General features: G+C 39.2%; 1 protein-coding gene across 1 annotated transcript in view; it reads left to right on the top strand.

The window, feature by feature from the left end:
- Window positions 1–26798, top strand: part of LRP8 (LDL receptor related protein 8) — a 230906-nt gene that overhangs the window by 128676 nt on the left and 75432 nt on the right. The window contains exon 3 of the mRNA XM_081949607.1: window positions 9412–9534. Coding sequence (XP_081805733.1) covers window positions 9412–9534 — 123 coding nt within the window. The remainder of the gene's footprint in view (window positions 1–9411; window positions 9535–26798) is intronic.

The raw sequence follows: 26798 nt of genomic DNA on the forward strand, positions 1-26798 counted from the left end.
TCCTATTTGTGTCTTAAAATTTATTGCAGTAACATGGAACAGTTCCCTTGGACTTGGCATAAATTTTACTATTTCAGTCTGTGCATTTTCTTTTGATTATCTTCTGAGTTGCTGTAATAATGCAATAAGCAGAGTTATATCCCTTGACACAGCTCTTCCCTTTTGTCTCTATAACTGGATTTACATAAGCAGAAGCTCTCCCTTGGTGTGCAGACTCCTGATAAATATGTATGTAGAGTGTGCACACATGCTTTTTTTTTAAAGTAAACTATGGGCATATGTATATTGAATTCAATATCTCATGAGTTTATTCAGACATTTGCAAGGCATATGATAAATTCTAAGCAAGGATTTATGTTTGTTTGCATAGTTTTTCCTGTGGATACTCCAATATTTCAGCAAGCAAGGAGTGGTATAGTAGTACATTTTTTTTATTAGGACTGTGCAGTTATTTATTTATCAAACTTGTATGCTGCCCCATCTTGCCCAAGGTGAGTCTGGGTTTGGATTTAATCTTTAATTCGGAGTTGAAGAGAAAAAGATAATCTATAGCAGTGATTCTCAACCTTCCCAATGCCGCGACCCTTTAATACAGTTCCTCATGTTGTGGTGACCCCCAACCATAAAATTGGTGTCTTGGTTCCTAAGACCATCAAAAATATGTGTTTTCCGATAGTCTTAGGTGACCCCTGTGAAAGGGTCGTTCGACCCCAAAAGGGATCCCGACCCACAGGTTGAGAACCACTAATCTATAGCTTGTGTGGCTCCATATGTCACTCTTCTTGGCAGATCAAACTGCTTTTTCTGGGATTACCCAAGTTAGGGGGGGGGGGATCACATTTGGTTTAAGGTCCTGCTGCGAGGAGCAACATATACACCATTTTGTTGCATAGAATTGCTGCAAATTGCTGCAGAGATTACCGACTGGTGTACAGAACTCTTGTTAGGTTCCAAGGAGCAATAGGAAACAAAGTTTAATTAAAAACATCAGGCTAGAAATCAGGAAACTGAGTTCTAGTCCTGCCTTAAGCACAAAGCCAGTTGATTGTCTTTGGGCCAGTCACTCTCAATCCAAAGAAGACAGCAACATTTTCCTCAAAGATGTTGCCAAGAGAACTGAAGGAGTTGTCCAGGCGGGTTCCAGGAGTCAAGGCTGACTCAAAGGGATCCCCTTCCCATTAAAAGCAAGATGTGCAAACATTTTAAAACTTAGCAAATACTGGTCTTTATTTTAAATGCCACTTCATTTCCAAAGACTGCAAGACAAAAAGAAATATAAAATAAAAGCATCAAAAAGTTGGTAACATAAACTAGGCCATGTTGCATCACCATTCAGGTAGCAGAATCTTCAAACATCCCCAAATGCTTCTCTGAAGATGCATATTTTTACATATCTTTGAAAATACAATATCTTCTTGCAAACTGGATCCTTTTCAGCCCCACTTATTTCAGACTGTGATGGCTGCTGAGTGAAACTCCAAATGCCATTTCCAGATTTCAGAGTGAACAAGGGGATAACAACAGAAGGCAACTGAGTTGAATTTAAGGGCAAGCTACCTTACCTTCAGACCTGAGCAGGCTAAGGAGCTCTCATAGAGCTTTGTTGACATTCTTTGTCTCTAGCAATCTAGATCTTCAGCTTCCCTGAGGGAGCCACCTGAGATACATGATGCTGGCTCTGGACCTTCTTACATCCATGTAAGGAACCATGGTGGATCTTTTTACCTCAGGTTTTCAGAATGTTCTCCTCATGAGCACTGCATCTTATCTCATGGTAACCAGTTTTCCTGGACCTCCACAATATTTTTCTCTTCAAAAGCATTCTTGGATCATTCCCTGCTCTCTGATCATTCAATTTTTGCAAACCTAACTGGTAGCTGATTTCCACAGATCTGTTGCAGCTTGCAAGATTTGGCATTGCCTTATTGGGTAATCCTATAATCAGAACAGATGGCTGCTCCTTCCAGTGGTCATTTATATACAGTAGTGTAACTCCCTTTCTTTTTTTCCTGCTTTTAAATCATTAAACAAAGGCGCTGTCCTTCCCCACCAATTCTGAAATTCGACGCACAAAAGAACAGATTCTCCCCTAGTAACTGCTTTAAATGCCCTTTGAAATGCGTATTTGATTCATGCCTCTTTGGGGAGTATTTGAAATTGTCAGAGATAAACTGCTAGAATTTTCTACCTTGTTCTTTATAATATTATTAATCAAAACAGCTTTTGCAACTTGATAAGCTTCCTTTATATTTTCTTCTGTCACCAACTGAACGATGATTATAGTTAGGACTGCATAAATCTTGGTTGGGTTTTATAGTCTGATCTCTTCTGATTGGATTCTAGTTTCATCTGTCTTGTTCTGCTCCATGGAATAAAACTAAGCTGTTTATATATGCTGCCAGGTAACCAAGAGGAATGGTTGGTAACCATAAGTTCAGCAAAGCTTTCCCACATCATCTTTATGATATTTTTGAAGAGATTCTACTCATGGGATGAGTTTAGCTTTTCCTGCCACTTGCCAGAATTAACATATGGTTGCTACTGGTATCTGACAATTGTTTTCTTCTTGATCCATGAACTACAGTTAAATCTCTAGTGGTTTTAGTTACATTGGGAGACTACAGCAGAAAAGCAGTCACAGAGATACTTTTCCACAGTACCTTTAACTTGTCAGGGAACAGATTGTGAAAGACGTACTCCTTAGCATATCTGAAAAACATCTGGTTGGGAAAGTTATTCCACGGCTTATAGTTCATGTGAAATTTTTCAGACATATACTTTTTAAATTATGCTTTTCTGTTTCATGTGGGAAGTTCTGTGAAATTCAACCTGCACATTCAGCCAAAATGTTTGGTGCTTGTGTTAAAGTTTTACTTTTTTGTAGTTACGCTAAATAATCTTAAGAGGCAATAAAAATTTGAGAGTCTATATGTGGAATTAGATCGTAAATATTAATATTTTATGTTTCAATTATCATCCCATACTTTAGTACTATATGCTTGCATTTTAAAAACAAAAAGTCTTACTGTGATCCACAAATGATTAAACAATATTTCATTTCATTTTTGTACTGTTTATTTCTCCCATAAGAAAATCTCTAGTGCCTATTTTGTAGGGTGTTATTATATATATCTTCTGAGAAGAAAGCTCCAGAGTTAGAATTGGACTTTATACTTTTGTATGCAGAATCTGCATCTTTTAAATCGTATTTCCCCAATTTTTCATGCCAGGTCGTATTTGGCTACAATTGTTAACGTTGTCACAACTGCATGGCCAATGGTAGAGACAAAAGAGTTTTCTAGTAGTATATCTGGAAAACAGATAGTTATAATACGTTTACCGACTTTAGTGTCATTCCTATGACATACATATTGTCTGGTAGAATGCAATTAATAATAAATAAGACATGGAAGTTGAGTCAAAACAATTTGTAGGACATCCCAAGAATAATTCATATAGAATTATCACAGGAATTTTCCCAGTCTGTGAAATAAGGCATAGGTCACTTTGTTTTCTTCCTAAAATAAAACAAAAAGAAGTCTATGCTCTAAATCCAAATTTCCCCATTGTATTAAAAATATATATCCATGATGCTATTTTTTCCTCCCTTTTCTTAAAATTCAGAGTTGCCACGACAGCTCACCTGCGTGTCTTTTCCACATTCTAGCTTGCTAAAACTATTATTGTAACTGGATGTTGGGAAGAAAAATAACTTAAGGGAAGCCAATAAATTTCATATTATATTTCTTAATTGGGTGGTTTTATTTATAGTATATAGGCCTGCTTTAAAGAGTCATGGCTAAATGGCATAAATTTTTCTTTAAATTTTACTATCCCAAATATGATGTAATAGTTACTTCTATTTTTGTCTTACAGACATTTGTCATGCACACACACTTTCTTAGCCTATTTTTAGGCCTTCTTTGATTAACATTTTGATTCAGACATGTCATTTGGATATAGATGTGAATTATTGCTGATTTAAAGTATTTTTGAGTATGGACCACAAGGATTCTGAAATGCATTCTCCAAAGCAGGCAGTTCTTCAAAGACTTCTCTCTTTTATGTTCAGGAACAGTTCAGGAAGGAAAGATTGGATGAGAATTCCTGCCTTCTTGATATTGTTTTCTTGAGGCTGGCTGAAAGTCTCAAATTATGGCAGTAGTCTGAGATAAATGTGCTCAAAGTATACTGTGGGTCTCAGTTTCTGCTTCTTAAAGGGAGATTGCAGCAATGCATCTTGCAAGTTTAGGGTGGAATGAGTAAGGTAATTGTAATTAAATGTACATAAATGAGTGATTTACAAACAATAAATAATTCACTTCATAAAGATAGAAGTGGGCTTGCCATCGGTCTACGTCTTCCCTAGAGAAGAATTGCTTTTAGCAACTGGGGCAGATTAAATTGTTGGCATTACGTACTTTAGGTTAATCATGCTCAGTAGTGTTTGTTTACATATGCTTGTTTTAATTGAAAATTGAAGGATTTATACTGTTGGGAGTAGCTTGTATTTCAAGATCGCTGAATTCATGCAGCAAAAACAATAACCGTTTGGATTTTTCTGTCTCTCAGTAGCATTTATTGAAGATATTGAGGTGGCTTCTGTTGAGTTGAAAACTGAATTGTTTTCTTTTCCCCCATTCAATCTGGATTAAACTGTTGGATCTCCTGAGCCGATTTACTTACCATCCACATTATCCTTATAGTTTATCAGCAGATGTTGGTCGTTGCAAGGAAGAAGACCTTATAGGCTATCTGATTGTGGGGATACAAACCAAGCATATTAACACCTTCAAAATGCCATTGGATGGTTCTTTGCCAGTATTGTATGTCTTTCCACCTTTTGTGATGCCTGATAATAAATTAATTGTGTTTTCAAAGAACACTGTCAAGGGAACAAAGCAATCCATGGCACCATCTGCTACCGGCATGTTTGTGTGGTGTGGGAGTTTGTATCTCCATTATTCAGGATCCTTGGCAGACCCCAGTGCTGCCAGCAGCCCTTTTCTTCAAAGATAACAGCCAGGGTATTATTGGTAGATCAGTGGGAAAATGGCTTTGTAATGCCAAGGCTGGGGCATTACCAAGTCAGGAGTAAGCATATTGGAGCATTTCGGGATGAATGGTGCAGAAAACAAAATGCAGATCAAAATGGTAAAAATGTCTGGCCATGCATTTTATGAAGGCTATTAAACTATGATGCTTTATTATAATAAATAGTTTCAATCTGTCCTGAAGGAAACGTTTTGAGGCTAAATGTGGAAACCATCAGAGAACAATGTTGGTATGCAATTTGCATATTGAAATTATTACAAGCTTCTTTGAAAAACATTAAATCAATGTAATGTCATAATAGGAAAATATAACCTGTAGAGGATAAAATCATAATAGTCTTATGGAGACAATACAGATACCTGCTTTTATTTTCCTCATTATTTTCCATTCATGCTGAAATTTTCTATTATCTAGCTCAGCAGACAAAATTATACAATACAATATATGTTTATAATAACAACGTTTGGAAATATTTGAGAAAAAGGTCTTGCTGACCATAGTAGCAACTATTCTCCTAAAGCAGGGGTCACCAACCTTTTCGACCTCAGGCACCACTGAATCAATAATTTTAAATCCCACGGACCACTAATATGATCTGCTGAATGGGTGTCACTAGGTGGTCATGTGACTGGGTGGACATGGCCAACTTGATGTCACTCACGTCGAGAGGTGCCTCACCGGCCTCTACTCTCCTCTCCCCTCCCAGCCACTCCTTGCCTGCCTGCCCGGGCTCTTTAGGGCCCCAACAGGAAGCAGTTGTTGAAGCTAAGCAGCCACCACAAGAAAGAGTTGGCAAAACAGCTGACTCAGTTCAAATTGGATCTCACCAAGAAGGAGGCTCAGCAAAAGCACCTCACTGAGGACTACGAGCATAGTCTTTCCAAGCAGAAGGAAGACCTGCAGAGTGCAAGGCCAGTACCAGCACCTGGAGGCTCAGCAGGCTGAGATGGTCAGCCAGTTCCAGCCCATTACAGTCCCGGAGGTAACAAGGCCCTCTGGCTCTTCACCACCAGCGGCACCCCTCCAGCCTTCACCCAAAGCCCCACACCAGGAGGCTGAAACAGACCACAAGTCAGAATTTCTCCCCCCACACACACACACAAAAGGACCCCAAAGGGGAAGACTCTCTGCAGCAACACAAGCGTTCATTGCACGTCTCTGGCCCAGGGGCCGTAGTTTAAGGACTCCTGATTTAATGCAATATAAAAAATGCAAATAATTTTTTTGCGGACACCAAACTTTCCTCATGGACCACCAGTTGTCCATGGACCACCAGTTGGTGACCGCTGCCCTAAAGACAGAATTCATTTGAAAACAGATCAAATAGCTAACATGTGACCAGCTCAAATTACTGCAGTTTCAAGGCTTGTCCTTGCATCAGAACTGCCCCCCCTCCATTTTATGGCCCCTAAAGCTACATCTGACACTTTGGCTCTCCCCGTACCACTCACGTGAGGTCAATCAGAAATTAAAAACCAGCTGTAAATAAATGCACTGCTGTGAGCAGGAGAAGAAGCCGAGTCAAGCCTGGCTCTGCACAGTCACCATGTGCAGTCCTTCAGTCAACTGACAGCTGTGGGAAGATGAAAAGAGAAAGTGCTCACCCCTGGCCTGCAGCAGCTTGATGAATTGAGATGACAGAGTTTGAGGACATCAGGTTACATTGGTTCAACCCTCCATAACAGTCCCACTGGTCCCTTGGGAAAATGAATTGTCCACCACTGACCTTCATGAAGAAAAGCAGAAAGCAGCCTATATTTCCTTCATAGATTCTGAAACTGATGTTTGAATCCAGGTAGCATTTGAAGATCCATAATAATACTCTCTGACTGATATAGGCAGGCTAATGTCTCTAAGTTTTAAGAAGGCCCTAGTTGTTTTGAAAACAACCCACAGCCCTCCTCCTTCACAAAGAGACAGGTGTCCTTTCCATTACTTAGAAAGAATGTGAGAAAAATCTATTGGCACTAAGTTGCCTGTGTATATAGGTTTTTCATTTAAAAATAGAGTACTGATTGGAATTCTATTATTATTGTTGTTGTTGTTGCTGCAGGTACTAGGTATGTCTAGTTTAATGAAAAGAAGGACTAGGGGAGACATGATAGCAGTGTTCCAATATCTCAGGGGCTGCCACAAAGAAGAGGGAGTCAAACTATTCTCCAAGGCACCTGAGGGTAGAACAAGAAGCAATGGGTGGAAACTAATCAAGGAGAGAAGCAACTTAGAACTGAGGAGAAATTTCCTGACAGTTAGAACAATTAATCAGTGGAACAGCGTGCCTCCAGAAGTTGTGAATGCTCCAACATTGGAAGCTTTTAAGAAGATGTTGGATAACCATTTGTCTGAAGTGGTGTAGGGTTTCCTGCCTAGGCAGGGGGTTGAACTAGAAGACCTCCAAGTTCCTTCCAACTCTGCTATTCTATTCTATTTCAACCTTTTTAATAAGTCTAGCTAATCTGAGAAAGGTATTGCTCCAGAAATTTTAATTTCAATCATTCCGAAATGCAGCTAGCGTGGTCCTTGGCAAAGGAGTGTGGGATTGGTTATCTAAAATATCTGGAGGACAAGATGTTTCATTCTCCCATTTGAAGGGCGCATAATACTTGACTGTCTGATCTGATTTCAGAATAATAACTCCATAGCAAGCCCAAGATCTGTGATAGGCTTTTACATGGAAAAACCCTACTTACTTGAGATGAAATTAGCTAATAAATCAATAGAAAAGGTTGAGGTTGTCAAGCAAAAGTTTTAAAAATAAGAACATAAATCTGGAGGCTGCTTCAATATTTTTTCTGCCTTAGCACATAACCATCAGCTGGGCCACCGCTGGGATAACTACCTGCTGTTGATAATTCATAATTCATGTGATTTGTGCACAGAAAACAATACACTCCATTCCTCATGGTGTGCTTGTCTGTACTTACAATACCATTTGAAGAGAGCCTAACATTTCCGAGGATGTCACAATAAGGAATCTGTACATTTTATGATAAAAATGATAGTTTATCAGGTGGGGATGGTTTGTTTTTTCAGTGTTCATTAATACGATACTGTGTTTAAAATTTGGCCCTGTATCTTTTAATGCTGCTTTTCTTGACTTTAGAGAATGGACTTTGGTTAGACATATAAAATCACCTCATTAGATGGAAACATTTAATTTTTATCTTTAGCTATTTTTAAACTGATGGTCAACAGATTCCAACTGAGTAAATTTGTGCAATATATTTGCACTACTTTTAAACCCTGTGAGTTGTAACGGATTTGTTGGTTCCTTCTCACAACCCTCATTTTACCATACTTCCTAGTTTGAAACCTATTAACCTAAACAATATGAAATCGGATTCCATTTTATTTCTATGAAGTATTCAAAGTATCTCTGAAAATAATTTTCCTTGATCTGATGCCCTCCAAAGCTACTGGCATCCTCCAGTTTGATAATGCTGGTTGGGGGTAGAAGTCAAGTCAATGTTTAGTCAAAGACCAGGGACCAGCGCAAGTTAAGAACACTCTCAAGGAATATCCAGTTAAAAATTCTAGAATAAAATAATAAATAACAGATAAAATCTATATTAAAATCACAATCTGTAATCTGTCAGTTGTACACAAGCAAAAGACAGCGTGGCCTAACTGTAGTATAATATCAATCCTTAAACTGTGAGGACCATAATCATTAAATACTAAAAAGGGGGTGGAAAATGGTAGCGAAACTGTAGGAGATGATCAGGCTGAGCCGGAGGGCAAAGTCAAATACACCATCAGTTTGGAATCCTTGTGGTTCCATACAAGAACTAAGTCTCACTCATACACCCCTGTAAATTCTGCTAATTCTTATCTGGCACCAATGGCCTTGGCCATTAGTTGTTCAGATTCTTGGTAGCATGAAATAAACTTTTGAACCCTATCCTGGCTCCTGGTTCTTGTGATTGACAGAAACACAAGAAAACTCAAGAAATGTTATCTTAGCACAGCTTCAGCTGTACTGCAGTTGTGATTGAGGGAGCAAGGCAGGCAAGCATAAAGAAATGCTGTCTTATTCCTTTTATGGCTTTCCGAAAACATAGCTTACTCATAACAATATCCATAGATAAAATATTGAAAGAGATTAAGGGCTTTTTTTCCTTTTTCATTCTCCTATTCCCGCAACTGTTTGGACTCTAAAGTTCCCTCAGTTGAAGGCATGCCTGGTGAAACATTGATTCCTTATGATCTAGGAATAGATGAATTATACAGCTCTTGAGGTGTAAGAAGTGTTTTTGATTCATTGCTGGGCATCTAAAAATCAAAGAATGATTTACTATCCAATTGAACTATTCTTTTTCCTTTAAAAAAAAACAAAACTTCTTTCTCTCCTTTCAGCCAAGAAGACTTGTGCAGAGTCCGATTTTACCTGCAACAATGGTCACTGCATCCCGTCCAGATGGAAGTGCGATGGAGAGGAGGAATGTTCTGATGGATCTGATGAATCCGAATCAATGTGCAGTGAGTATTCTTGCTTTGCATGTCTGGAACATTTGGCTTTGTAATAGTTTTGAAAGCGAAAGGTGAAACAGATGACAAGCATACTTACATGCACAGAGAAGCTAACTTCTATTGAAGCAGTGGAAGCGTACTTCAGGAGCGCACCTACCTATCCATATGGATGTTCACCACCACCACCACCAAGCTGTTCACTTTCAAGCTAATAGTAATATATAAAGGGCAGAAAAGCAGTAAAAACGGTAAGCAGAAGAAATTAAATAAGGAGATAATAAAAAAAGGATGTGTAGCTAAATCTAGTTTAACACCAGTACTCTCCGCTGTGCCTCTCTATACCTTTCTGTCTTTATAAACCATCCTTGCTTTTATCACATCCATCCATGGCTGCATACGTTGCTTGATGTTCTTTAAATTTCTATTTTCTTTTTTACCATTTCGTCAACCTCATCCAGCCACCACTGCTAGATCTTCTTCTCCTCAGTCCATTAACTCTTCCTTCGTGTGTCTGTTTTGCAGTTCTATGCTCTCTATATAACTAAATCACCTCAATATACTTTTTTCATACTGGTCACTCGTATTCAATCCGCATACGTTCAGCTCCCATTCATTCTTGAGCCTATTGCTTCCTTGTTTTACTGCCCACACACCATTGCATTCAAATTACTTCTACATTTCTCCAGCCATTCCCATTTCATGTGTATGTAATAGTGTGGGCAGAAGCATGCTCTTACGTATAGCCATTTATTCTACTATTTATTATTATGTGCAGCCAGTACTCATTCCTCACAACAAACTATGTACTGCCCATTACCTTTCTACCACCTTTGGTACATCTTAAATTTTCTCCATCAATTTCCCTATCTTTGGAAAACATTTTATCCCTTTTCTTCTACTTGCTCTAATTTATCACCATTTATATATAACTTTCAATCTATTTCCATTTTCTGGATTATGCCAAACTAATCATTGGTACATTAATTTTCAAGTCCATAGCTCTGAATGTGTGTGGGTGGATGGATACATTATGCATGTGTAGATGGATATAGAAATATATATGCATGCATTTCTATGCCACTTAGTAATGTAATATTTTTCTCTCTGTTCCAAGTAACTCCTATAATCCTATGTCCAGGTTCTATTCATTCTGTTGGAAAATTAGTTTAGCTTCAGTTCCTTTTTTGATACAGAATTTGTACTTCCTTATCCTGCAATTCTATTTTCATTCCATTTTCTTACATTCCATTTCTTTTATTTTGTGCCTATTACCCTCTATTATCCACTTTTAATAGTAACAACTAATAGTCTCTTTCATAATTATAACCCTCAGGAATCTTGAATTCATCCACTAATTCTCTTAATAAAAAAAAAATCAAACCAATAATGCTTTTAGATTTATACTACCATTGGATTATTGTTTCAGAAATATTTCCTTAGAGCAGGGGTGTCAAACCTGCGGTCCTCAGGCTGGATGCGTCACTTGCTGGCCACGCCCACCCCCATTTTAGCGCAGGGGGGAAAGTTGTGATATGTCACGTGACAACAATGTGACACTGTGAGTGTGACACCCCTGCACAGAGAAACAAGATGACCATGGGCATGCAGAAATTCAGTGAGAGAAGGAGCAACTTCTGACTTTCTGCCCATTTCTTCCAACTTCCATTTCCTTCCTTCCAAGGTTGGTAAAATGAGGACCCAGATTGTTGGGGTCAGCATGCTGACTCTGTAAACCACTTAGAGTGGGCTGTAAAAGCATAATGAAGTGGTATGTAAGTCTAAATGCTATTGCTATTTCCTCAATGACTTTTCTTGTAGAAAGCTAGCAGGGAGTGTTGGAAATTACAATTGTGTGACTGCTTGGCCACAGCAGCACTGAAGCAATTACAACTTTGCCAAATTTCAGTCCCATGGATTTTGGATGCATCCTTTAGGTTAACTCATTTAATGTAGGAGATAACCAAGCTGAGCCCGAGGGAGGGGCCAAATATGTCATCAATGAGTCCCTTCACACCCACAAGAAATATAAGTGTAGCCCACCTTGAATTCCAGTGACTTTTACCTACCACCAATTTGCTTCAGCTGTTGGTAGTTCAGATTCTTGTAGAGAGCTTAAACTTGCAATCTTAAAGTTGCAATAAATCTTTATACTCACTTGAACTGCCTAGATTACCTGATTTTTCTGGTGCTTGAAATTTAAATATGTTGATTCAAACCTTGTGTCAAACTCAAAGCCCGTGCGCCGGATCCAGTCTGCGTGGTGTTTAAATCTGGCCCAAGGGTCTGGCTTGAAAATAGCAAAGGACCGGCCCATGGTGGTGCCATTTTGGCCGGCAAAGTGGTGCAGGAAGCCACCAAGGCCAAAAATGGTGCATGGGGGGGTTTGCATGCAACCCCCCCTCCCACACCCTGTTTCTGGCAGGGTGCTGCAGGAGGCATCTGATCCATCTCTTACCACCACCAGCCCCAGGCAGCCCACAGAACTACAATGCTGGTCCAGCCCTTGAAGAAATACAATTTGACACCCCTGCCCTGTGATGCACCAATTGAAAATTACAATCAGACAGATATATATGCCACATATGTTAAGTATGAGCAGACTTATACTTAAACCATATACTCTAAATCAGCAGACTTAAAAAAAATAGATCCTCGTCAGTCATCGTTATATATTTTTGAATCTCTAAATCATCCAGTCATCATAGCTATAGTCCTTTGTGTCTTATTCCCATGCATCTATTAGTATCACCTAGCGGAATAATTTCCCCTAGATTATATTCTTCCAGAACATTGAACAATTTCCCCTCTCTTCCCCCCCTCCCCTCCCAGGAAATATCTCATTCTTCCGTTTTCATTATTCACTGGAGCATGATGTGTAGCTATTGCTGATCTTCATACAGATGCACAGCAGCCTATGTAACATTCATGTTTTCTGACATTAATTTTAGCTCTTTAATTTATAATTAAATCGATATTTCACTTCGGTGCCTATAGTCATGTTATATAAAATCAGCGCATTTACATTCAGGTGTAGTATAACCACCCTTTCCTTTAGTTTCATGGACAAATAGCACATCTATTTTTTATGTCGTTTTAAAAAATTAATTCATGCTCCTTATCTGTGTGTCTCCAGAAGGACTCTAAGATATGGACCTCCTGCGCCTGCCCTCTGAGTTTCCCCCTTAGATTCAAATGGCCCTCACTGTACTAGTATTTCAAAGGGCCCTGAAGACATGACTGTTCACCCAGGCCTTTGATGAGGATGATTGACGTGGCGCTCCATTTCTTTCTTTCTTTTTTCCTTTGTTCCCATCTGTGTTTGTTTTCCCTGCCATCCTTGCTCTTTTATTTTGTGTTGGGGATTTTTTGTGTGGTCTCTGTTTTATTATTGCACAGGAACAGTATAGGTGGTACCTTGCTCAACAGTAGTAACTGTGAAAGGAATCCTACCGGACAACCATTTAAATATGAGCCAGCAGTGTGCAGCAGCTGCTAAAAAAGCCAACAGATCACGTGAAGTGTTAATACCACTTTATAATGCCTTGGTAAGGCCACACTTGGAATACTGCATTCAGTTCTGGTCGCCACGATGTAAAAAAGATGTGGAGACCCTAGAAAGAGTGCAGAGAAGAGCAACAAAGATGATTAGGGGACTGGAGACTAAAACATATGAAGAACGGTTGCAGGAACTAGGTATGTCTAGCTTAAGAGAAAGAAGGACTAGGGGAGACATGATAGCAGTGTTCCAATATCTCAGGGGTTGCCACAAAGAAGAGGGAGTCAAACTTCTCCAAGGCACCTGAGGGTAGAACAAGAAGCAATGGGTGGAAACTAATCAAGGAGAGAAGCAACTTAGAACTGAGGAGAAACTTCCTGACAGTTAGAACAATTAATCAGTGGAACAGCTTGCCTCCAGAAGTTGTGAATGCCCCAACACTGGAAGTCTTTAAGATGTTGGATAGCCATTTGTCTGAAACGGTATAGGGTTTCCTGCCTAGGCAGGGGGTTGGACTAGAAGACCTCCAAGGTCCCTTCCAACTCTGCTATTGTATTGTATTGTATTCTTAGTTTTTAAATGTTTTTGACAATTTGTAAACCACCCACATAGTGGAGTTGGGTGAGCTATGGCAGCGATGGCAAACCTTTTTCGCCTCAGGTGCCAAAAGTATGCACGTGCGCGCTATTGCACATGCTCGTGTACCCGCCTCCATAATTTAATGTCCCCGTGCGGTGCCGCCTGCGCATGCATGCATGACCCTCCCCCGCTGCTCCGCGCATGCTCACATGGCTTTCTTGGAACCTGGGGAGGGCAAAAATGCACCCCCAGAGCCCTCCAGAGGCCGGAAATGGCCCGTTTTCTGACTTCTGGTGGGCCCGCTAGGTCCGTTTTTCACCCTCCCCAGGCTCCAGAGGCCAGTTTGGGAATGGACTTCCAGTTTTTGTGTTGGGCTGTTTTTCGCCCTCCAGAGGCTTCAGAGAAGCCTCAGGAGAGCGAAAAACAGCGAAAAATCAAGGCCTAAAATCAGCTGGCCAGCACGCGCATGCACGCTGGAGCTAACAGGGCAATGCCTCGCGTGCCCTCAGAAATGGCTCCATGTGCCACCTGTGGCATGTGTGCATAGGTTCGCCATCACAGACCTATAGCAATTACAGATAGTCCTCAACTTACAACAGTTCACTTAGTGACCATTTGTAGTTACAACGGTTCTGAAAAAAAGGGACTTATGATGATTTTTCACATTTATGACTGTTGCAGCATCCCCCTTGTCATGTGATTTACATTGTTAACTGATTCACATTTATGACTCTGGCAGTGTCCCAGGTCATGTGATCCCTTATTGAGACCTTTTGACAAGCAAAGTCAGTGGGGAAACCGGATTCACTTAACAACCGTGCTACTAATTTAACAACTGCAGTGATTCGCTTAACAAATGGGGGCAAGAAAAGTTGTAAAATGGGGCAAAATTCATTTACAAATGTCTCACTTAGCGACATAAATTTTAGGCACAAGTGTAGTCATAAGTTGAGGACTAACTGTATTATGGTTAGGCACAATCAACTAAATGTGTAGACTGGATTTGCCATTTTTAAAATCTACCTATGGAGTCCTTCTCAAGGAGCTGAGATAGACAAATATTGTTATTTGATGGTGTTAAAAGTTATTGTTACAGGATGTAAGCTGTTCCAGGTAAAGCTGCCTTTTGCAATTGACTGATGGTGATTTTGTCAATGCTGACGGTATTCAAGGAATACTCCAGTTGTTTTAGGATTGCATTCAATAGGTTTGCTTATCTTTTGCCACAAAAGTCCCAGAGCACTCTATTCATTCTCTTACTCGATCTCCGTAATGCCCAACCTATGGCACGCATGCCAGAGGTAGCATGCAGAGCCCTCTCTGTGGGCATGTGCACCATTGCCAGCTGCTTTTCTGGTTTCCAGTGCGCACATGGGCACCGCCCAGCTGGTCTTCATGGATGCCAGAGCACCGGAAAACAGCCTGAAAAATACCCTCAAAACAGGCCATTTTTTGGCCTGAAAAACAGCCTGAAAATGGTTTTAAAAAACAGCCTGAAATTGGCCAAAAAACATGGATGCATGTGCCAGCCAGCTGTTGTTTGGGTTTCCGGCGCTCTGGTGTGCGTGCATGCACGCACGTTCCGTTTGGGCACTTGGTGGCGAAAAGGTTCATCATCACTGCTCTATCTGTTCGTGATCCCACCTGTTCCTGCTTGCAGGCAAATGGTATTTTTTGCCGATATTCCAATGCACCACTGTTCCTATTTTGTCCTGCCATTGTTTGTAGTCGATCTGTGTGATCTCCTTATAGTTGCTAACTAGGTAGTCCGTGGTTTCTTCAACTTCTTTACAGAGGTGGCCCTTGCTATCTGTTGGGGTTTTCTCTGTTCTGTTGAACAGCGGTTTTATTTCAGCTGATATTTTCCATGCAGCTTCACATTGGCCATATAAATGAGTTGGGGTAGTCTAGCATATGTTTTAGATGTTTGATAACCGTGGTGTGACTTGTTGACAGAGAAATCAATTAAATGACAAGTAGTGGTGATAGTGAATCTCCTTTAAAGATTCCTCTCTTGATATTAATCTATCCCTTGTTGGCCCAGCAACTGTGTCTTCCATTGTGCCATTGATCTCTGCACAAAGCTTCTGATGTTTGTACTGACTCCTGTTATTTCTAGACACTTTGTTATCAATCGTGTGGCAGAGAGTTGAATGCCTTCTTGTAATCAATCCAAGCTACATTCAAGTTGGTCTTCCTTCTCTTTTATTACAGGTTATTTATTTTTTTAAAAAAGCTTAGCCACTTCCTTTAGCTAAGCTGCATTCTTGTTGTGTTTATTTGGGTTGTTCCATAGCTGTGCCAAGAACTGCACAGTTTCTTCTTTGTCAGATGTTGATTGGTTCATTGGAATCTCTTCATTGATAGAAATGATTCTGATTCTGATTCTAATTGGAGATTCTGCTTATAGTGTGCAATTCCAGTTTTCCATCTGACGATCTTAGCTTTAGCTGTTATTTTGCTGTTGTATTATTTCTAGTGTGTCCTTGATCTTTCTTGTTTCTGGGTGGTGTTACTTGATCAGGTCTTCTTTGGTTCTGTTCTTCAACTTCTTTTGTTTCATCTGCTCTAGCTTGTTTGCATCTGATTATACCATGCTGATCTTATTTTACAATCTCGCTTTTCTGGTTTGTTGATTTTTTTTCCCCATTGAAGGTTATTCAGTTACCCTGCAGAGCCGTACTTTGCATTATAGTTGGTATATTTCTTGCAGTGAGCTGGTGCTTATATTTATACAGCATTGGCATTTTTAATACTTGTACTAACTGTTTCTTTGTAATAAGCTGCAATGCTGGCAATCTTATTCTTTTTGTGCTGTTCTGCCCTGTTTCCCCAAAAATAAGACCTCCCTGGATAATAGCACATGGACTAAAATAAGCCCTCCCCTAAAATATTTAAATGCATGTTTAAATGCATTTAAACCCACCTGTTTCACCTAGCCGGCCTGGCCTAATTCCAGCTTTCCCACCTCAGTTTGTATTTTTAAATTTTATGGTTTGGTTTTAAGGTTTAAGTTTTTAATTTTTATAAATTTGTACAGGGGATATTCAATTCAATTTTAGTTATGTATATTGTCAAGTGTATGGTTTTTAAACTTGTACCTGTACACCGCCCCGAGTCCCTTCGGGGAGAGGGGCCGGTCTAGAAGTTTAATAAATTAAATTAAATTAATGTGCAGCCAGTTCCCGCCATTTCCTGGGGGAAGGGGGGGAATGCCCCATATGCCCGTGCCATCCACGCGGAATGGCCTTGTAGAGGCTGCTCCCACAAACCCTAGCTTCTCCTAGTGGCGGCCGCAAAAAGAGGGCAGGCGCAGTGACGCTAGGGCTGGCAAGAGTGTGACAGAAACAGAGACAGAACTTCTCGCCCTTTCTGGATCAGCTGATCCCTGGGCTGCGTGCCGAGGTTAAGGGGCGTCCTACACCTCAAAAATAATAAGACCTCCCCAAAAATAAAGCCAACCACCAAAAGAAAATAAGACCCTATCTTATTTTGGGGGAACACAATAGATGCTCAGCTATTCTTTGTTTTAATACCTTGTGGGTTTGTTTTTTTTAAACTAGAGAACTGAGTTCTTTCTGAGGAGAAGTCAGAAGAGGCGTTGCCTGGTTTGGGAATGAAAATGGTTCACTAGCAATAGTGGCTTCTTTTACTACCAACTCCTACTAGTTTGCCTCTACAAACCTCTACTGCCTCTACTGAACTGCTTTTAGCCTGGCTTCAGTTACTTCGCCTGGGTAGACCTTTGCTGTTCTTCCAGTTCTACTTCTCTGAATACTTTATTTCGTGTCATCGGTGTTGGTCTGCTAGTTTCTGCTCTGTTATTTCTAATTGTGGATGTTCTTCTTTCAGAAACGGGTGCATTCTTTTCAAATATCCTCTTTTCACTGGACTGGATTTGTAATAGCAGATCGTTACTTCTTTGTTTTTGGTCTTTGTGTGTTTGTGATGGGTAAACAACTCTTCTTCCAGTAGCCCTGCAGATACTTCTCTGGTTGCTCAGTCAACAGTCCTGTAGCCCACTAGATGTCTAGGAATTCCAAGAGCTAGCATGGTAGTTGTTCACCCAGGCAGTAAATTACACCTCCACACACAGGTAGTCCTTGACTTACAATTATTTGTTTAGCGATCGTTCGAATGGCACTGAAAAAAGTGGCTTATGATCCATTTTCACACTTATGACTATTGCAGCATTCATTTGTCACGTAATCAAAGTTTGGGTGCTTGGCAACTGGCATGTATTTATGATAGTTAGAGTGTCCATGGTCATCTGATCATCCTCTGACAAGCAAAGTGTTGGAAGGAAAATCCATCTGGTTCAGTTCCAAGCTGGGAGAAAGATACTGGAAACATGGAGGCTGATTGGACAGAGAGGTTTATTGATGAAGCAGAACCACCAATCACATGTGATTCTGGGCAGCTGAAAAAAATGGTCAAATGAGTGGATGGATCTTTATAGGTGTCTGTGACTTTGACGTTTGGACTGTTCTGGGAATGGTACAATGAAGGGGCTTGTATTCTGGAAGGGTGTTGGGCAATTCTTATTGTGGCTCTCGTCCTGTGTTGGATGTTGGGTGAAGGGCTGCTTTCTAATCCTACCATTCTGCCAAGGAGTCTTAAAATATCCTGCCTTGAATGGATTACCAAATCTACATTTCTAAAAGCTGGCCTTGTCAGTTTCTGCTTGGGGGCAGGGAGACTGGTGCTGGTTTCTGTCTCCTTTAAGAGCATGTTTCTCCATTTTTCTCTGGGGAAATATAATATCCTGTCTTTTTTAATATTCCTCAAAATATTTCATTCTTCTAGGAGGGAGGTGGGCTTCTCACAATAGTCAATGAGGAAGCCAGATTCACTTAACAACCGTGTTACTAGCTTAACAGTTGCAATGATTCATTTAACAACTGTAGCAAGAAAGGTCATAAAATGGGGCAAAAATGACTTAAAAGTTATTTTGCCTAAAAGTGGACATTTTGGGCTCAATTGTGGTTGTAAGTCAAGGACTATCTGTATTGTTTATGGGAGAGACTGTTTGGCTCCTCTAATGAGCCCTGTTCATGATAATTGAACCTCTAGCATAGCTCTTATCTTCCTAAGAGCACAAAGGCTCCACAACCACATCAAGATAATGTTCCACTGTGGGATTATTATCATCATCATCATCACATTTCAAATGATCTGTCAAGGCTTTCTCATAAATGTTTTTTTTAAATAGTACAGAAAAGATGTAAACAAGGCTAGTATGTCAGAAATGAAAGCAAGATCTGGTTGTACCTCATCTTTCGTAGTGTTTGTGCAAACTAGGATCTCCAAACTATATTCTCCAAGTCACACAGATATCAAAGATAATCTTGTCGACCGTAAAGAAAAAATAAACAAAATCCATCTTTAAGCCACACCTTTATTAGGATAACTCAGAGGCCATAATAGTTATGCAAGCTTGCCTATACAACTTCCTGAATTCTCATTACTGTAATGGTATAAAATTGAACTACAAATGCAAAGCTCATGAACTTTTAGCTGCCCTTTCTATTTTCACATTTTATTCACTATACTATAAGATCGCATAACTGATGGCCTTCAAAGATTTGACCCTGCAGCAAATCACCCCTGGGATACTTGGCAATATCTGTATCATCAGCAGTAGAAAATGGAAATGAATTCTGGTGTCACCTCCCCCCCCCCCTTGCACTGTGCAAGTTATATCCATAGAGAGTATTATTTGAAGAGAGTTACATTTCGTAAAACAAACACAGTTAGGTTTTGGAATTTTTATTTCTTTCTTTTCAAACCAAACCAAACCAGATGCCATTCTGTTTTATTCCCAGGAAACTGCTTTGAAATTAAAATTATTTGAGCTTTATGTGCCCCTTTCCCAACAAAAAAATCCTGTATATCTTGATGAAAGCTAATATCAAAAGCTTCAATTTCCCATGGTTAGATCCAACTCACTATTTTGGAATTACTGTTTTCACACCTGACACTGCCTTTTATATTTCTCTAACACTATCATCTAGTTAAGGGCATCCCTCCTTTCCCCCTCCTCCCTCCCTCTCTCTCTCTCTCTCTCTCTCACTCACTTACTCACTCACTCACTCACTCACTCACACACACACCACAATGGTTGGCAGTTTTGGCAACTCTTTTCTTTCCCAATGCTAATTGTCCTGGTGGAATGGAAAATAAACTTCTCTATTAGAATTTGGCAGAACAAAGGAAGCAAGGTTGCAGCTTTCAGAGCAATAATGAATGTTTGTAAATAGTGAGTGACACAGAAACTAAATTTACTAAATTTCCCCAGTAGTAGAGCCATTCACAAATGTGATTTTGTTGTGGATCACTAAGAAACATTTCATTTTGCTTCAGTTTCTTTCACTGCTTTGTAATTCCCATCCTAGGGGACAGTTCATTCATTTCCCATTGATCTGGAACATTGCAAAGTTATTAAATATTCACCAGTGCTGACTAGGAGGGACTTTAACCTAAGGAAATTAAATTTTAAATATTAGGCAATACCCAAAGGTGATAAAGTAAGAGGGTTTGAGTGCATGTAAATTTATTTTGAGTGAAAAAATGATTTTATTATCTGCTGCTAAACTCTGTGGGATTAATAACAAAATTGTAACATTGGCATATGAAATATAATTTGATTGGAAGTTTATCTAATCTGCGTACACTTTGTAGATGGAGCAAGGAAGAGATTGGCCAAACATATTCCCCTCAAATGGCAGGACAGTAGTGGCAATTTTGATAAGAGCAATTACAGGTAGTCCTCCAGTTCTGAGCATAATTAAGCCCTGCAATCTCCTGACACAATTTTACAATGCTTTTTGCAGCAGTCGTTAAGTGAACCCCTTGATCACTATGTGGTGATTTTTGCTCGAAACTGGAAGTAAAACATCAGTTTCTGGCAAAGAAAATGTTGATCACAGTCATGTGACTATGGGGTCCTGCAAATAGCCATGAATACAGGCTTCTTGTTGAGTGCCCAAAATGTGATTATGTGATCATGGGAGTAGGATGGACACCAGAATTTTGGAACTGAGAGTCTGTCTTAACTTCAAACAGTTACTGAGTGAGTGGTCATAAATTGAAGACTAGCTATATACTGCAATCTGTTATTTATTTGTAACATACTGTCTCTGTTGTGTTTATAATATTTACTGTAGAATATATAACAGATTTATTTATATAAATATAAGTCAAATTTATATCTCACCTATCTCACCTAAGTGATCCTCAGCAGTTATGACCGTATTAAAATAATTCTACCCAAATGTTAAGGCTGCAAAGCTGAAGAGTTCTAAAAGCAAGGTTATCAAGTCCAATGCTCATGTCATTGAGGTTTGATTGACAGCTACAGGTGATTTTGAAAACTGCCATGAGTTTGGCACAAAGGAAGCAGGATGAGCTTAGTGGTGTGGTACAGCTGGCTTAGTACTCTTGTTCCTTCGGGACAAAAGTGATACGTTGCCTCCTACAAAAGAAAAAAAACTGAGTTTGAGCAGCTGTCAATATTGACTTCAGTGTCTGTGTCAGCAGATTATCTTAGTTGCAATCATCTGACTTGCATTTAGCATCTTAAGGTAGCTTACATAATGCTCCATCCTCCTATTTTTACCCTGTTATAATCCTATTAGATGCATTGGGCTGAGAGGAAGTGCTTGGTCCAAATCATCTGATGAGTTTTTTATGGCTGAGGCAGAATTGGAATCTCCCCACACCTAATCCAGCACCTTAACCTCCGATACCCTACTGGCTGTCATGACGTCAGTGCAAGATGGGCTATTCAGAATACACAACTCTGACTTCCAACACTGGGAAAACCCCTGCCCCTTCGGCTGCTTTCTTAACTATGCTTCATTGCAAAGCCACGGTTGTTAACAGCCAGTAATGCAGCTAGCTGTACAAATGAAGAATTGGTGAGTGGTGCAGTTAACATGCAAACAGTAGGAACGTGACAGTAGGTGTGCAACATTAGAAGCCTGAAGGGATAATCATGGCAATGCTGGCTCCAGAATGAATGGTTTCTTCTCATCAGCTGATTGCTACTCAATTTAAGTCTGCAGTGAGCTGAACGCGAACTGACATCTAATCTGTGTGATTAACAGTAGATTGGCAAGCATTTCTTACTCTCAGTTGTCTAATAATAGCAACAGTCAAAATGCTTCCCCCCCCTCCCTCTCTCTTATAAATGAAATTACGGACACAGCATTGTTCCTTATGTCCACCAACCTCAGCTGTTCTTTTTTTGTACCTGGCTTGCTTGGTGAACGGGAGAATGCAGGTGAAGGACAGAGTAAATCCAACAAGCCTAAAGATTGTGTGACTTGCCTTAAAGAACCAGAAACAACAGCATTGGATCTTACAGAGAAATTACTCTGTTTGTAGGATAGCTGCATGGATTCCTATAAGAATATTTTCTCCAAAAAACTATTTGAAAAGAATAGTTAGATGCAGTGATCAATTTATGAGAATTTACACTTGGCTACTAATTTTATTGTATTTATTTAATTTAGGAATTTATCATCTGTTAATAAATATCCATTCATAAAAGTGGATCCTCTCCTCCTCCCTCATTTCTGGTTAGTGTTGCAATTTCTGTAATTGAAGGCCACAGCTTAACTATCAAGCTATATGCACATTAAATGTATTTCCTAAATGAGTTGTGGCAAAAGGTGTCTTGATTTATTAGATGTGCAATTCAAGAAGGCAAATACAATTCTCTGTTAGCCAAATTCTGACTTTTTTTTTTAAGGCCAACTTGACAATTTTTGCATTGATCCTAATCAGCAGGGATATCCTCAAATGATACATAGAATACCAGAGTAACCATATTGGTATTAAATTAATGCATTTGTAATGTAGTCTAGATTTTATATTTCACCTATCAGAGCCGCTGTATTAATATGCTAGTTTCTTGCTCGAAGGTCGTAAATTAGAAATGGTTTTTTTTTCAAATCTTTGCAGCTAAAGTATGTATGAATAGACAGCAAATTTCACTGTAAGGATGGACTAGGAATTTTACTTTACTTTCATTGTAAGTAGGGTGTCACTGCCTGTAAAGAAGGTCAGATCTGAGCCCTCAGCTGGCCACACAATACATGACGTTGTATCTTCAGATCTGTAGTTCATAGTCTTAGTTTTGTGGATGCTGTAAAAAATAAAATGTTGGCATTTCTAACATATGAGAATATACTAGTCAGTAAAAAGACTTAAACACATCTAGTTCATTTTTAGGAAAAAGATGATATAAATGATTACCTTTTAGTTTTTCATATGACTGATTAAAAACCAGTCACTGACCTTACAGTGTACCCAACTGAGTTTTTGCCTATAAAACTCTGTATTAGTTATACTGGGAGAAAAGAAATGTTGTGGAATAATTGGAAGAACTAGTTTGAAGTACCTTCTTTTATCTTCCCTACAAGGATTGTCCATTTGATAAATTTAAAGAGGATTATCAAGTGTGTGTGTATGTGTGTGAAAGAGAGAGAGAGAGAGAGAGAGAGAGAGAGAGAGAGGGAGGGAGAGGGAGAGGGAGAGAGAGAGAGAGATATTTAGCATGCATAGCTTCATGTCATTATATCTAACTGCAACTGGTTTATCGGAAGGTGTGATTAGGGTAAAGAAGTTAGGACTTTGGAAATGCATCGTTGCTTTTAAAAAGCTCCACCAAGGAGTAGGCGATAAAGCAAGTATAAATGCGCACTTAATGTCATTTTCAGTTGTTAAAATGAAATCTAAGAATATAAGCTGTATACTTCCCCCTTATTAGACATACATAATGTGAGCTGTAAATAATAGAAATAATATTATGCAAATGTAGGATGAAGATTTGTGGTAAAAATAGAAATAGGAAAATGTGCTACAAGATGGCATGCAGTGGTAATAACATGCAGCATACTGTATAATAACCACGTGGCAACTATATGTTGCTAAATGGAGCATATATCTGAGGAAATCCTTTCAAATAAGCTGAATTTCTACATTTAAATATGAAGCTGGTCTCGTTCTCCCGCTGTCCCTCCCTCCCTCCTTCCTTTATGTGCTATATTTTACTTCAGTTTTCCCCAATCTGGTTCCTTCTGATGCTTTAGACCAGGGGTCCCCAAACCTCAACCCACAGACCACTACCATGTTTCCCCAAAAATAAGACAGGATCTTATTTTCTTTTGACCACCACCCCCGAAATAAACACTTGGCCTTATTTTCGGGGAGGTCTTATTATTTTTGGGGTGCAGGAGGCGGTGGGCATGCCTTATTTTCCAGACATTTCATATTTTTGGGGAAGCACAGTAGTCTAAAGCCCAGTTCAGTTAAAGAACAAGAAATTTCTAGGCAAATCAATAATAATTTACGAATGTACTCAAATGTGCCCTTGCAGACTGTTGATGGGGTATTGCATAAGTAATGCTCCACTGAACATAGAGAATTATTATCAGTGAAAAGACTACATTGTATATATTCCTACAGATTTGGTACTTTGAAAGGATGCATTTACTCTCCTTCAGTTCTTTTGTTGTTGTTTTTCTTATGATGTGCTAAAATGAACAGTGCTTTTGTAATAGTTCCTTGCTAAGCTTTTTGTTACGTGTCAGTTGTATGCTGTAAAATAGTATTCAAACGCTTGTGTAAGCCCTCTAATGCATTTATACAGTTCTTAACTAGGACAGCAGTAAAAAGCCTGATGGTATTGCTTCTATAGGTATAATAAAGACTACATTTATTTTGAGGTGGAGGTGTTGCTAAATGTGGCTGCAATATTACTTTGTTTTTTTTAAAAAAAAACATGTTAAGCTAAAAGACACCAGTTGCAGTTTGCTTTATTGTAAAAGAACTACAGCAACTTTAACATAAATTGTCTCTAGACAAAAAAAAGTATTTTATTAATCAATATCTCAGAAGGATCCCAGCATGTTTGATAGATGCATATGGTAGATTCGGTATAACATATGGAAGCTTAAGATTGTTTATGATCAGGGAATCTAATGTGACTAGAAATACTTCTATCAAAATCAGTAAACTACTTGGCTACAAGTATTTGTAAAACATTAGAGAAACCATGTGAGTTTAAACCATGGAGAAATAAAGCTATGAATTATATAATGATGGTTGACAAGTGTAGTACTTGACAGAGAACTGAGATATTATGAGGCAAGGTGTATTATTTTTTGCAGAAAGGTATATAGCAGTGAAAGGGTCGCAGTGGCTCAGTGGCTAAGACGCTGAGCTTGTCAATCAGAAAGGTCGGCAATTTGGCAGTTCGAATCCCTAGTGCCGTGTAACGGAGTGAGCTCCCGTTACTTGTCCCAGCTTCTGCTAACCTAGTAGTTCTGAAGTATGTAAAAATAAGTAGAAAAATAGGAACCTCCTTTGGTGGGAAAGTAACAGCGTTCCATGCACCTTTGATGTTTAATCATGCCATCCACATGACTACGGAGACGACTTTGGACGGCGCTGGCTCTTCGGCTTTGAAACAGAGATGAGCACCGCACCGTAGAGTCAGGAATGACTAGCACATATGTGCAAGGGGAACCTTTACCTTTATATAGCAGTTAGACTCTTTACTGTCATGCTGTCCTTCCCTTAGTCCAGATATCATATATTCCAAATGAAACTATGAAAATGTAGTCATAGAATTTTCTTTATCTAGAAGGTTTTGGAGAAGGGTACCTTTGAATCAAGGTTAACTTCTGCTGGTGCTGCCTGTTTCTTGGGGCAATCTACTCTTTGTCAAAAGACATTCTCAATGAAATATTCTTGAATTTAGGATTGACTTCATTAATCAGAAATCACCCTTAGACCTTTTGGAACAGGAGGAGACTATGGTATAATGGCTTTTTTCCCCATCCAAGCTGGCCTCAAACAATATGATCCTCTGGAGCCTAAACATATTTTGCAGCTTTTTGCTTATTCTCTAGCCTGCTTCTTTATGTGCTTTTTGGTTCTGAATAATACAGGAAGTTCTCGATTTACAACAATTGGTTTACCGACTGTTGGAAGTTACAGTGGCACTGAAAAAAAGTGACTTCAACTGATCCTTGCACACTTACAACTGTTACAACATCTCCCTGGTCACATGATTAAAAATTTGGGCACTTGGCAATCAGCATGTATTTATGACGGTTTTAGCCAGGGTCATGTGATCGCCATTTGGGACCTTCCCAGGCAGTTTCTGACAAGCAAAGTCATTAGGGAAAGCCAGAGTTGCTTAACAACCACATGATGCACTTAACAATTGCAGTGGTTCGTTTAATAAAGTGTCACCAGAAAGGCTGTAAAATTGGGCAAGACTCACTTAATAACTGCCTTGCTTTACAGTGGGAATTCTGATCTTAGTTGTGGTCCTATGGAGGCTACCTGTACTTTGTCCTGTCTCATTTGGTTCCTTGCTCATAGCTCCTCTTAGATGTTGTGCATTAGCCAATCAGACCCTGTAAGGCAGGAGTGTCCACACTTGGGAACTTTAAGACTTGTGGACTTCAACTCCCAGAATTCCCCAGCCAGCTGGTAGTTGAAGTCCACAAGTCTTAAAGTTCCCAAGTTTGCACACCCCTGCTATAAGGGTTTCATCTCACCTTCTGCTATATTAACATGAATCTTCCTATATAATTCTGATACATGTGTCAGAAAAAAAATCAACAACAGTAACTTGACAGAAAATGTCCTAGATAAATATCTGAAAAATAAATTGACCAAGTTATCAATTATGTAGAGGGGGGGGACTACAAAGGGATTGATCTATTATCCAAGATCCAAGATTTAGAGACAAATCAATGGGATTTAAGCTGTACAGCATGTAAGTATTGATTGTAGCAGTGCATCTATTTAAATATGGTTAAGTAAAGATTCAACCTAACATTTTGCAGATTTAGATTGTAAGATTGTAAGATTTTTATTTTCTATAAAACCTATTCTATGCAAAAGTTTATACATAAAAAATAATGCAATATAAGAGGTAACACAATTGCTTCATCTATTCCTGGATTCAACAGCACATTAATTTATTCATTAATGATACTGTAAGAGAGCCATTTGAAATTTCTGTTTAAAAAGTCCATTAAGAAATATTTGTCACCCATAACTATTCCATTTATAAAAGGCCATTCCTTGCGTATTTCATTTATAATCCAGTAACATAGCTAGATATTATTAAAAGGATTAAAACCCTGCAGTAGTAAAATTCATGATGTTCATG

The sequence above is a fragment of the Natrix helvetica genome, assembly GCF_964273705.1.
Source record: "Natrix helvetica genome assembly, chromosome: 3".
NCBI lineage: Eukaryota > Metazoa > Chordata > Lepidosauria > Squamata > Natricidae > Natrix > Natrix helvetica.